Below are 12796 nucleotides of genomic sequence, written 5' to 3' on the forward strand. Positions count from 1 at the left end.
AGTTCTACAAACTTGATGTTCTGGCATCGGCAGACGCCTCCTTTGGCCGCAAAGTTCTGTGTGCGGCAGTGCCTTAAGGGGACCCTAGTTTTGCAGGGCCCTGGCTGTTGGGGTTGTTTTCCCCCTTGTTTATTTGCTTTCCTGGGTTGTTGCTCCAGTTGAGCTTTTCTGTTGCCCAGAGGATACCTTTCTGCTTGCGTAAGGTTCCTTTCTCTGCGGTGGGTGCTGCGTTGCCTTTCTGACGGTTGCGTTTCCCACCCCTCATGTCTACACTGCTTTGGGACATCCCATTGGTGAAGACTGAATGAGTGGGCGGCGACTGTCAGAGGACGTAAGAGAAAACTGAATTTTTGTAAAATCCTACCGTAAAATTCCTGTCTGAGTCCTCTGACAGTCGCCGCCCCTGCCCCTCTATTTGGGGTTCTTTGGACTTTAACTGCTTGCTACCAAACTGAGTTGGGATGGCTGATAGCAGGGGGGTATTGGACCAGTGGGACAGCCCCCATTGGTGTGTCTATGTAAATCACTTTGTTTTTTAACAAGTCTTATGCCTAGCTTGCTCCTATGGATAAGAGGTCAATACCCATTGGTGAAGACTGAATGAGTGGGCGGCGACTGTCAGAGGACTCAGAGAAAGGAATTTCACGGTAAGATTTTACAAAAATTGTTTTTTTTTTACACAAAGTTATCGATTTTTAACAAGGTTTTTCGCACACACGGGATGGAAATACTTAGAATTACAAGTTATTATACATTCTGCTACTCCTGAGTATGGTGATAGCACTTTTTGGAGTGACTTGTGTCATCTTGTGTATCGCACAAATCAACCAACTGTTTTGAAAAAGTCTACTATTATGGTGACCTTTTTACAAGTGGTCAGGGAATATAGCTTGGTGTAGCATTACCTATAGCTGTGCCAGTTCCTATATGCCAAGCAAGCCTAGCCTACTGCTATGTGGCTACCCCCATGAATGCCATGTTCACTAGCCAGGAAGTACAATAGGCTAAAAAAAAGAGAGAACAAAATAGTTCCAGTAGTGCAATTGTCCACAGGGGATGGCTGGGACTGTCTCATAGGAACGTAGTCAGTCGGGACATGCAGACAGGTCAGTTCAGGTGCAGGCAGAGAATTGGTCAGACAACAGACAAAGGGTTAGTCCAGGCAGCAGGCAGAAACATGGTCAATAAACAGGCCAGGATTAGTACAGGCAGCAGACAGAGGCAACACTGCACTGGTGATCCTGAACACTGTTACTGTCTGCGGTTACTGTTACTGGTCTGTTGACAGTGGGACTTGTGTAATGGAGATTAGGAACACTGTCAAATTTTTTTTTTGTCATCTGTGTCCCATTACGGAGATTTCCCTTAACTTCGTGTCCCATAGCCAGTTAGGAAGTGAGAGGAAATTCCTACTAATTGGAATTCCTTTGGGACCCCCAGGTCACCATAACTAGTGTCTCCATCTGAAGATTTTCCCTCTATTACTTTTCTGGGGACAATCCAGAATTTGGGATTTCCTTTTACTTTCTCTTTCAATGATAATAGTAAACGGGACGAATAGAGAGGGTGAATCGCCTTACCAGGGGCACAGACAGAAATAAAATAGAAAAGCATTATAATTCCTGTTCACTCTTTCCAAAACTAAAAAAAGTTTTGCCTTTTAGTTATACTTACATTTTTTTCGTCATTTTTTTTACATAGTCTCACCAGAGTAGTGCAGTTTCACCATAGTGACACTGTAGTGCTCTGGGGGATTTTTTACACTATGATTTCCTATTAGTGATGATCACTGTATAAGCAATCATTTATACTGTGTATTCCATTCATGATGCTATTGTCACTATTGTGATTGCTGGGATTAGCCACAACTATCACATGGTACAGGGCCTCTGTGATTGGCCCTGTACCATGTAAACACTGTGGCTAATCAGAGATCACAGTAGTAAATAATGGCATCCTGAATTAAAGCCATTGTTTACTACTAGACAAGTATTCGCTGTCATTGGTCACATCGATCACATGGTACCAGGGCAAATCACAGTGGCCCAGTACCCTGACCTATGATCCGCTGAGTCCGATGAACACAGTGTTCTAGGAGGACGTAGGGGTTCAAATTTCTTTCCTCCAACCAAATTCGCACAATTTATGGCCTGCTTTAGATATGGATCAGATCACATTTTTTTTAGCAAATTACTGTAAAAAAAAAACAGTTAACTCACAGGTGTTAAAACTATTTTTCTTGCCATTGTATGCAGCTTCAAAGGAGTGTAATCATTTATCTGAGGAAACATTCTGAGCTACATCACCTGATCTAGTACTGATAACATGCATATATTGTTGAATTAGAGGTAGTTTGCAAATTCCAGCTAGGATCTTGCTTAATAATTTTTTTCCTGAGATTTTGAGTATGTTAAATGTTTTCCAGTAAATAAAGCCAAGTGCCCGAATATTAACCAGCATTTCTCTCTATTCTGTTTTTTGTTTTTCCCATTTGATAAAAATAAAATTGACATTTATTAGGCTTACACTGGAATGCAGTGTGGGAAAGGTGCGTTCTGTGTTAATGGGACCCCAAACGCATCGTTCACTCCAAACGATGTGCATTCTTTGGTAATGGAACCCCAAACACTGTGTTTCTGGCCACCAAACAGCATGGTACCCCATTACAATGCGATTAGGTGTAGCATGATTTGAAAAAGGAATGCTTGCACTACTTTTTGCCATGCGTTTCGCAATTTAACTGAATTGCTGCCAAATCAGAATGCACAGGAATGCCCGCTTTCCTTTGTGAACTGGTCTTCAAAGTGTATGTCTAACCAAAACTTTTTTCTAACTCTGGGTAGAGTGGCGAAGGGTTAGAACCTGTTATGTCTGTACTGCTGTTCAGGGCTTGGTTTATGTTTAGGGCAAACAAGTAGGCAAAGAGCATCCCTACCTCATCCCTCTATGAGTTTGAAGATAGAATTATTAACCCAGAGACGTTTTACTGTTTTTGTGTTCAAGACCATCTACTGTATTAGAGCGAGATGAAGAGATGAAGTCATTCAGCATTATCAAAATACCCATTTGTATTAAGGGACTCACTTTACATTTGGTAAAAGGTCATCTTTTAACACCTGCAGCTTTCCAGTATTGGCTGTAACAGTGCTTCTCTAAGTGGAAGACATTTTGAATAAATGAAACGGTAGCATTGTTAAACGATGTTTGACAGTAAAATGTAAGAACCAGAAAGGCATACAGGTGCATTAATTGGAACAACAATGCTGGAGATGGTATTCGTGAATGTTAATGGCCATACTGCAGATGCGCTGTGTCAAATAATTCAGATACTGTTTCAGGCAAGATCAGGCACCACACTTCACAATCACTTCTTTGGTGCTTGCTCCGCCAATCTCTCGGCAGCCAAGTGTTCTAATGCCCAATGAAGAAAAGTGTTCCCTTTTACCAGTGTCTTACATATAGCTAGTGGACCTTACTCCAATTGGCGTGTGCCAAATAGGTCTAAGTTGATGAACATGCAGGATGTGTCTCAAATTATTTGGACAACTGGAAGCACACCTAATATGCTTAAAAGAGGAGTGTTGTAAAGTGTCCACCATTGAGACAATTATTTCTTTTGGAGGATGTTGGTTTTCCATTTGATCACTCCTGTTGCACTTTCCACAGGTTCTCTCGCTCTGATGAACTTTCAAGACACAAGAGGTCCCACTCTGGTGTAAAGCCATATCAATGTACAGTGTGTGAGAAGAAGTTTGCCCGAAGTGACCATCTATCTAAACACATGAAGATACACCGCGGCCAGCGAGTTGGTGGTTGCCGGACACCACGAACCAGCACTTAATATAGTTTTATTCTTTAGTATTCTTCCACTAACTGGCCAGCCCAAAATACTTGGTGCTTCATCTATAACATACCCTCAGTCCTTGGATATAACCTGCAAAACACTTACTGTATATAGCCTCTATAATCAAATCAAGACTACTTGGGCCTGCGTAATGTTATAGAACACTGTATTACAGGCTTTGCTGACAATAATCATACAAGCCAGGATACTGTATTTCAACTTGGTTACATTTTTAAGTACCAAGTCTCTGGTCTATCTGTGTGGAGCAGAATCCCTGTGAATGTTGCCCTACCTCTGGTTTATGGACAGTTTCTAATCCTGTGGGCTATGATTTGGTCATCTCTTTGGCGTATCATACTATGTACTTCTGTTTATTTGTAAATGTGTGTAAAGCCTTGTTTTAGTTATGTTTTAATGAGTTAATATACATGTGTACCCCCCTCTCTACTGTTTTCATTTTAATATGTCCACATTTTTGTGGGTATTGTTACAGACCCTGTAAAGTCTCTAAAGAAATAAAAACAGCAGCTTTTTGTAAGAGATGAGTTTGTATATTCTACTACTTCTCTAGTATCTTGTGTATCACACCTCTCCTCCAAAGCTTCTGCCACCATCAGTGTTTGTTGGCATTTGATACTTCTGCAAGTGCGCCATGGTTCTTCCTTTGGCATCTACGCACCTACAGTGATGCTGAGGTCAGTGGACACAGGCCTCCAATACTCCTTGAAATGTCTATTGCTGAAGACACTGATTGAGGTTGCAGCGTGCGAATGGAGGGAGGAATACCTGGCCTACTGGAGAGGTGAGTATAGTACCTCTTATTTCTTACAGGGAGCTGCTGATTTTGTCTTGTCAGGATCTCTTTAAATGCATATGAAATAGAGAAAAATGTATATACATAGGCAGGTGTACTTAGGCAAATTCGCATGAAGACCATGAACGCTTACTTTCCCTGTTTGCAAGTGTGTGTGTTTATATATAAAATAATATACCTTATCAAACTATTTCCTGAAAGGGAAGCTGCCTTTGCAGGAGGAATGTAGAAGCCATGGCGTAGTCCATGATGGCAAAGTGCCATTCCACATTACAAAAATGAATTCACAGTATAATTGTGGGATGCAACAACCAACCTATAACACTGTTCATGTTGACAGGTGTTTTAGTCCTCATTCTATTTGAACGAGGAGCATATGCAGCTGCATGAAAGGAAAACGCAAGGTTTGACAAGAAAGGGCTACATTTGATCTGCTTTGCCTGCAGTTAAAATTACCTTAATTTAACATTTTGCATTCAAGAAACACCAGCAGTACAAAGCAGGTCAAATACAGCCCCTGAACTGTAATTTGCGCTAAGGAATATCAGCATTGAACAGTTAATGACGTAGTCTGGTCTGATGTGCCACTACGGTGGTAGACTCAGGGTAGACATCTACTAGTCAACCTTTTGGCTGTGTAGTTCTGAGAGCTTTGGAACCCATTTGGACTCAACTGGCCAGCTGTTGTAAGAGCCAAAGGAGGTGAACATGAATGTGTATACTTCTGGCTGTTAAGTGCATCTTTATGTATAACTCACACACACTGATACACTGGCTGCTGCGTGCATATTTTATGTAGAATACACTTACACACATACATATATGTAAATATTTCTGTAAAACAATTACTGAAAGCTGTTACAGTTAAAATATTTCTAAGCTGTGATGAGGAAGCACTTAAAGAATGCAAAATGTGTTAATCAAAAGCAACAAATCCATTTAAATTTTTTTTTATCCTGTTGCCAATTTCTTTGGAACTATAATTACTGACAAGCGTGGGGAGGGGTGGGGGGCAAGGCCATTTATTCAATTTCCAGCAGCCATCACCTCATTTGGAGAATGCCATACCACTTAGCACAGCTGCAGTATAACACTAGCAGCTTGCTGTTCGATTTTGCTTATTGTCTGCAGTATATGCATAGGACCTTTTTAACAGAACGGTGGCTCGTTCTCCACTACCAACTATTCAGCAATGTTATGTTTGGCAGTAAACTAAAGGTTAATGTAGTTTTCACAAGAACAATAAAAAGACTGGCAGATCAGTACAGAGATGTACTTTTGGGATACTTATGAAAAAACAATATTGTATGTACTGTATTCCATGTTTTTTTGTAACTTTTTTGTTCTGTTCCATTAGGTGTCCATAAAAAACTGTTTTTATAGCAGTGCAATTAACTTTAGACATTTGGCCTAAAAGTATAGCATGTACAATTATGATGCATTTTACATTTTGCTGGTAGTGATCAATTTTGTGACCTTTCAGACTGGACAAGTTGCTGAGAATTTAAATTTAGACCGATCCCATTGTCTTGTGCATGTATGTTCCAATGTGACACATCTGAATGCTCAGTTTAAGTTTTAATGGTTAGATCAACTGTCTTTTAATTGGAGTTTAACAAAAACAGATATGATGGCAATTTAAAGGGCATGGATGTAGAAAGATATGCAGTATCACAAAGTTGTTACCTGTTTGGGTCATAGCACTTACCTAGTATACTTGGGTTGGGGTGGAGTTCTGTTACATAGCCCAAAAAGTATTTTCATAACGTTCGGCTTTTACTTTTCCCAAGCTTAGTCAGGGGTTAACATTCTGGTATGTAAGAATTAAACATTATCCTACTTTTTTTGGGGGGTGTTAAAGTAAATTTGGTTATTTTGAGTTTATGATACAAATCTATTACTGTCTTCCTTCTGAACTGATTTACAGATAACTTTCATAAATCAGAAGTGACCAATTTGCTGAGTCTGCTTAATTGTGATAAATATAGACCAGCTAATGTCACTGGGAATTCGCCATTCTACAGCCTATATGTTTACTGCTAAAAAGGGATAATGTATGGACAGATTGTGTGGCACTTAGGTCATATTGAATATTAATCATATTTATTGTTCATAGGGATAATATTTGATCTTTAAAGGGAATTTGTTTGATAATAACCTATAATCCTATTGTAGAATTAAATCGACTCAATTTACCCCTTGTAATTGCTTTGTTTTTGACAGCTTTGACTATGTCAAATGTGACTCTTTTTTTAAACCATTGTGATCACAATGCAATGATAGTTTGTATGCATTTTTGCAGTTAGTGTGCACTCATAAATCCCTTTGAAAGGTTATTTACAATAGTGACACACAAGATTTTTTTAAAAATGAAAATAATAAATTTTCCCTAAATATCTCTAAATTATCCCTATTAAGAATGCCCCAAATATATTTTTGATGCTGTGCTTAGATTTTTACATTAACGTTTATTTTGAATAGAAATGTGTTTCAATGTTGGGTTTGTGTTTTTTTTTCTATAGAAGTTTTACATACTTTTTTTTTTTTTTTTTCTTTATTGGTGTTGCTTAAAATCAAAGAAAACAGTGCTGTGTGACATACAGAAAATACATTTATTTAATAAGACAGCAAGCAACACTTTCCCTGGGCAAAGCTTCTGAAAAAGTGTTATTTTCTACTTTGGGTAATCACATATAAAAAATCTTTATGCAATGTTGTTACATAAAGGCTTGTGGTTAACCACTGAAGTTAGAAATATGGAAGCTGCTATTGCTGATTAATATCCGATGAACAGGTCAGATCCGCTCAACCCAATCCTGTCTCTACTATCCTCTGAGACAATGATTTGGAACAAGCATGCTAAAAGTGTGTCCTTCCAATTTACCTGTTTGTACTGGGTTAGAGATTCCCTAGGTCAGTATTTCTCAATCGGGGTTCCGCAAGAAGTCCCCAGGGGTTCAGCTGCAATTCAACATTGTTTCCAGTGTTCCCAATGTGCGCTGGCAGTCAGTACTGTCAGCGCCATTGATACCCGATGCCCTCTCTGTAATTCTTACTCAGAGAGTGGAGTCGGGAGGAATGCATAGAGCGGCAGTTCTGAATTCGGAGCATGGAGGCGGGAAGACAAGGGAGTCCAGAATGGGGACCGTGAAGGCAGGGAGCTGTGGGAGCGGAGGAAGCCAAGAATAGAGGCATGGAGCTGAGGTAGCCCAGAATGGAGACCATGGAGGCAGGGACCTGAGAATGAAAACTGGAGGTGGGAAGCACCAGATCAGAAGATGAGATCCTGTCTGAATGTTATCAGTTAACACTGAGGAGGGGGGCAGAGAAAAGGAATACATGGCTGGATTGAAAGGAGAGTTCCTGTGTGCAGAAGGGGTGAATACAGACGGGGGGGGGAGGGGGGGGCAAAGAACAGGAGGTGACATCCTGTGTTTAACAGCACTGAATGCAGACTGCAGAGGGGGAGCAGAGAGTGGGGGCAAACAGCTGGATCAGGCTGAATGTAGCAGGAGGTGAGATTATAATAGCTTTATGTTATGCCATAGTTGTACATAATGCTATTATTATCTCACTTCCAGCCACAGGCCTCTGCACTTTTCTCCTCCCCTATGCAGTCTTCCTTTAATTGCATACACAGGATCTCGCCCCTTACAGCATTCAGCCATGTGCTCCCACTGTCAGCACTCCTGGCACCACCCTCACAGGTTCAGAGGAGCTGAAACTATAGAGGAGGCACCTAGGAACAATGCACATTGACAATATTAGCTGTTAGTGCACATTGAAAACAACATTGGTATCATGTGCGTATTTCTTCTGCACAGAAATAGGTATGCATTTTTCTGCAGAGAAAAATCCTCAAATTACACCAACATTGTGGTGTGAACAGGACCCATAGAAATCAGTTATTTTCTTTATGTCCTTTCAGAGATCTATGTTAGGAAAATGCAGGTCAAATCTGCACCATTTTCCATCAATTCGTATGCATGTATGTAGTGATCAAGGCCCAACTATTCCCATAGTCTGCTGTCCTATTTATGAATCACAATATTTGGGAGTTTTGTTCAAGTTCAGTAAGGCCTCATTCGCAGCATATGTGCAATACAACTAATGGAAAATATGTGCAAATTTGACTTGCTTTGAATATTTTGGGCTTGTTCTAATGTAGGTCTCTGCAAGGACATAAAGAAAACTGTTGATTTCTATGTGCCCTGCTCACACTATAATGTTGGTGTCAGGTGAGTTGTAATATTTATTCTATTATTTAAAGCTATTTCTACAATATTTGTGGATACATCTACAGCTTGTTGATCAGATCCAATGTTTCCTGAGCTGTAGATCTGAAATTTTTTTTTAGGGGTTCCCCGAGATCTCAGACTTTTTGCCAAGGGTTCCTCCATGGTAAAAAGGTTGAGAAACACTGCCCTAGGTAGTAAAGCCAGGATCAGTATACTAGCCCAGATTTATATTTTTACAAGTTTCTTTTAAAGAACTCCTCTAATCATAATCTACACCTAAACTGCTAACAAATCTTAACAAATGTAATTTTAAACGAATAACTTTTTGTAGAAAAAAAACACACAGTAGTCCACATGTGTATATTTGTAGCTATGGAAAATTGCAAAAAAAAAAAAAAAAAAGCGCACTATGATCATTTCTGCTTATCATAGTATAGCGGTCATTATTACAAAGGGTAATGATGATAGGCACAAAATAATTCTGGGACTGTGGTTTAGGATTTCAAGTAATTTGCATAGCTCTACTAGTTTCAGAAATGGCAATAACATTTTTAAACAAGATATAACTGGCTCCGCCCTTAGAAATCATAGAACATATTCCTTTCTCACCTGTTGAGGGACACAAGAATCATATCTTGCCAGGTTACGCTGCTGCTTACAGGAATATTGGACAGTGGCAAACAGAAGATCTGTAGGCCAGCCCAGGATAATGCCACCATTACTCAGCATGCCCTTTTTGCTAGTGTCCTAGGAGGAGGAACAGCTTTTATTTAGTTTTACTGAGAAAACTCTAGACTTTTTTCTTTGCTATTTTTTTTTTTTCTTTTATCAAACGATAGGAGCAGCTTTTCCCCAGCCTAGCCTTGGAGTTCTGTACCTGGACCATGCTGGACTGGACATTGCAGGACTAGCCAGGAAGTGACCTTTTCAGTACTGGGCTCCGATTGTGGTACATTCCAGACTCGGTGCTGGTAAAAGTCAGCCATTGAGTGCTTGAAACTCCCACTACCTACTGGTTTCACATGGAGTGCTGATGTCATATGCTTGGTGAAGTGTTAAACACGCTTTATTTTCCACCATTCGTGTAGAAGACGCATTGTCTCACTGCTGTTCCTGTTTGCAAAAGCACCATGAGGAACTCCAATTTAGGGACGTCTCCTAGCTTGTAGGTCAGGGATAGGCAGGATTTTTTTTTCAAGATTACCTCTTAGGGCTCACCTCAGTGGCAGCTCTTACGCGCCAGTGAGGGGTGTCTATCTTCATCCTCCAATTTATCTGGGTTGGTCAAACTTTTGGGGTGTTTGCCATGCTCTCCTACCTCTCCAGTCATGCTTATGTCAGAATTCAAGCCTTGTTTATTGAGGTCCTTGTCTAGTTCAGCATTCTCTCTAAACAGAGAGTTCTTGTTCCTTGATATTTATGGGGTCAGACATGTAGAGGCTTAGAGCCTTCCTAATAGATTGACTGGTCTTCTTATTTTTTATTTTTTTTTACCAGGACCTGTTGTTTTTCCAAGGTTTCTTCTGTTTAGCTGTTCCCTCTTGGTGCCTGACCCAATATCTAGTTGAACATGTCAGGTTGTAGTTTTTTTTCTTGCCCACTTTTTTAGTAGGTTCCGATTGATCAAGGTTTCGGCACTTCCTCCTGTGCAGAGTAAGACCTTATGACTGGTGGTCAGGCGTGCCGTGGTCATGAGCATCAGGTTTTTTCTCCATATCCTCCCTCTGGCCACGTTTCCCATGAGGCAGGAGGTTTTGCTTCATCTGGTGTCAGTTTGGGTTTTTGTCTTTTAGGGGCTCTTAAACAGCAGACCGTCCCCTCTTACATTTTCATGGAAAATGTTAATGCTCTTTCATACTCCTTAAACAATTTTTTGTTTGCCAGTGTCTGTTCTTCCTGTAGGCGGCAGTATAACACAACAGAATATCATTCCTCCTTTACTCTTTCCAACAAAAGGTTTTATGGTGAGTACAAAAATTAAATTTTAGTTCAGACTGAAATTTCACACTTAATATGTGTATTATTAAGCCTGAGATAATGTACATTAAATGGTTATCTATATCTTTAGACTTGAAGAGTGACCACTGCATTTGGCAATCCTCAGAACACATACTGTATGTATTTGGTTTCAAAGTGCTTATTAAGGGCTCTGCAAGAATGTTTTGCTAGTTGGCTGAAATGGTGATCCAGACTGAGGCCTTTTATAAAAAAATAAAGTACCAATGTTTTATTGTCTTTGTTGTATTCCTTATACTGAACAAAATCTGACTGCTTTACAATTATAGCTTGATCTAAATTCATACTGGTCACTGTAGCTTCTGGCAGCAAAATTTGTTTCTAAATCATTTAAAGGATTTCCGGTTATGTTTACATTATAAATATTGTATAGTTATTTTTATATTTCTTATCTTTTAAAGACAGTCTGTTTTAGCGGTTAATAAACACCACATTTTTCAGGTGCATTTATTTGGCATAATAAATGACTGTATCTTGTTAACTTGAAATTGTTGTCAGTGTATTTGTTTTTTAGATAATTAAAGCGGTAGAAAACTCCTTTTTTTTAAACTTGTACCTATAAAAAGGTGTTTAGGAGTTTGTGAAGTTTAGGAGATATTCACACTGGATGCAGCCAGTGACGTCACCGGCGCATGTGCTATGAAGGGACGGCATACCGTGCCGGGCCTGCAGAGCTCAATGTCGTAGGTGAGGGCTCCAGCACGCATGCGCGGGAGTGATGTCATCGCGGTCCTAGGCGCTCATACAGCTGGAGCCCATGACACAGGAAGACAGATGAAAATGCTGTCAGAGGTGACAGCGCACCGCTGGAGAGCTTCGTTCTAAGGTAAGTATTTCATAATTATGCCATTGCCTTGCAGGGTATTTTTTTTTTTTTGTTAACATGCCACGCTTTACGGGCAGCCATTATGGATTGCATGCATCCTCTTTGGATCTTTTAGTCACACATGGTACAGTATCTATTGTATACTGGGTGCCCTCCCTCAGCTTCCTATTGACAGTGGACTGTCAACATACAGATATTTAGATATTTATCCTGGTTTTCAGAGGAAAAAAACATTTAATTTGATTGCCACACCCTTCTAGAAAGGCATCTATGTAAAAGGGGAGATTGTGCTTTACCTAGTGTGAAAAATAAATCTTATTTGCTGTACAAAAAGGCAGTAAGTGTGGCCCAGACATGAGTACAAATTTTTACAGTACTTTGTGTTGTTGAAGGGCATGGGGGCTTTTTTTAGCTGGTGGGTGGAAAAACTTTTTTTTTCTCTCCTCACCTTCCAGGACGGCCCAACAGTGAGAGATGATAGGCTGCTCCCTACCCGAAACACAATCAATTACAATTAGTTAAAAGGCCCCACCCTTCCCTCTGCCCCTCAGTTTAGATTGTGTTTCTTCCTACAGCGGAACGTTTGTTATGATCACTGACCTGCAGACTCTGAGAGTCGAACGGTACCCCTGTGAGCCAGGTTCAGCAAAGGGCCACTGCGAGCTGAGCTCTACCTGCTGCCTCTCCAGGCTTCTCACAGGACGCCCCCAGGTACACAGGCCGTCGGTCACCTGCGGTGTCCCTCTAGGTCCTGTTTTCCGGCGCCAGCAGCTCTCCTCCACAGAAGGATTTTGAATTTTCCGCCAGACGGGCGGTTCAAGCCTCGTCTTCAGACCGGAACTTTCGGCGCAACGTCAGGACGCGCGCAACATGAAGGCCGGAACAAGAACGTGGCCGGAGCCGCTGCTTAGCGGCAAAGCAGATTCCAAGGCTATCGCAGCTCAGACAACTGCTGGGGAAATGAAGCCCTCCACGACTCATCCTCCGGGGAAGGAGGAGGAGAGGCCGGTCCAGGTGTCGGTAGCAAAACCCAGGTCGGAACCGGGTAAGTGCTGAGA

The 12796-nt window shown here is 40.8% G+C and overlaps 1 protein-coding gene across 1 annotated transcript in view; it reads left to right on the top strand.

The window, feature by feature from the left end:
- Positions 1 to 4264, top strand: part of LOC309545377 (Krueppel-like factor 15) — a 60538-nt gene extending 56274 nt beyond the window's left edge. The window contains exon 3 of the mRNA XM_082244550.1: positions 3667 to 4264. Coding sequence (XP_082100676.1) covers positions 3667 to 3841 — 175 coding nt within the window. The 3' untranslated portion in view covers positions 3842 to 4264. The remainder of the gene's footprint in view (positions 1 to 3666) is intronic.
- The last annotated feature ends 8532 nt before the right edge of the window (positions 4265 to 12796 follow it).

The sequence above is a fragment of the Pelophylax lessonae genome (assembly GCF_965119305.1).
Source record: "Pelophylax lessonae genome assembly, chromosome: 2".
In the NCBI taxonomy this organism is placed as follows: Eukaryota; Metazoa; Chordata; class Amphibia; order Anura; family Ranidae; genus Pelophylax; species Pelophylax lessonae.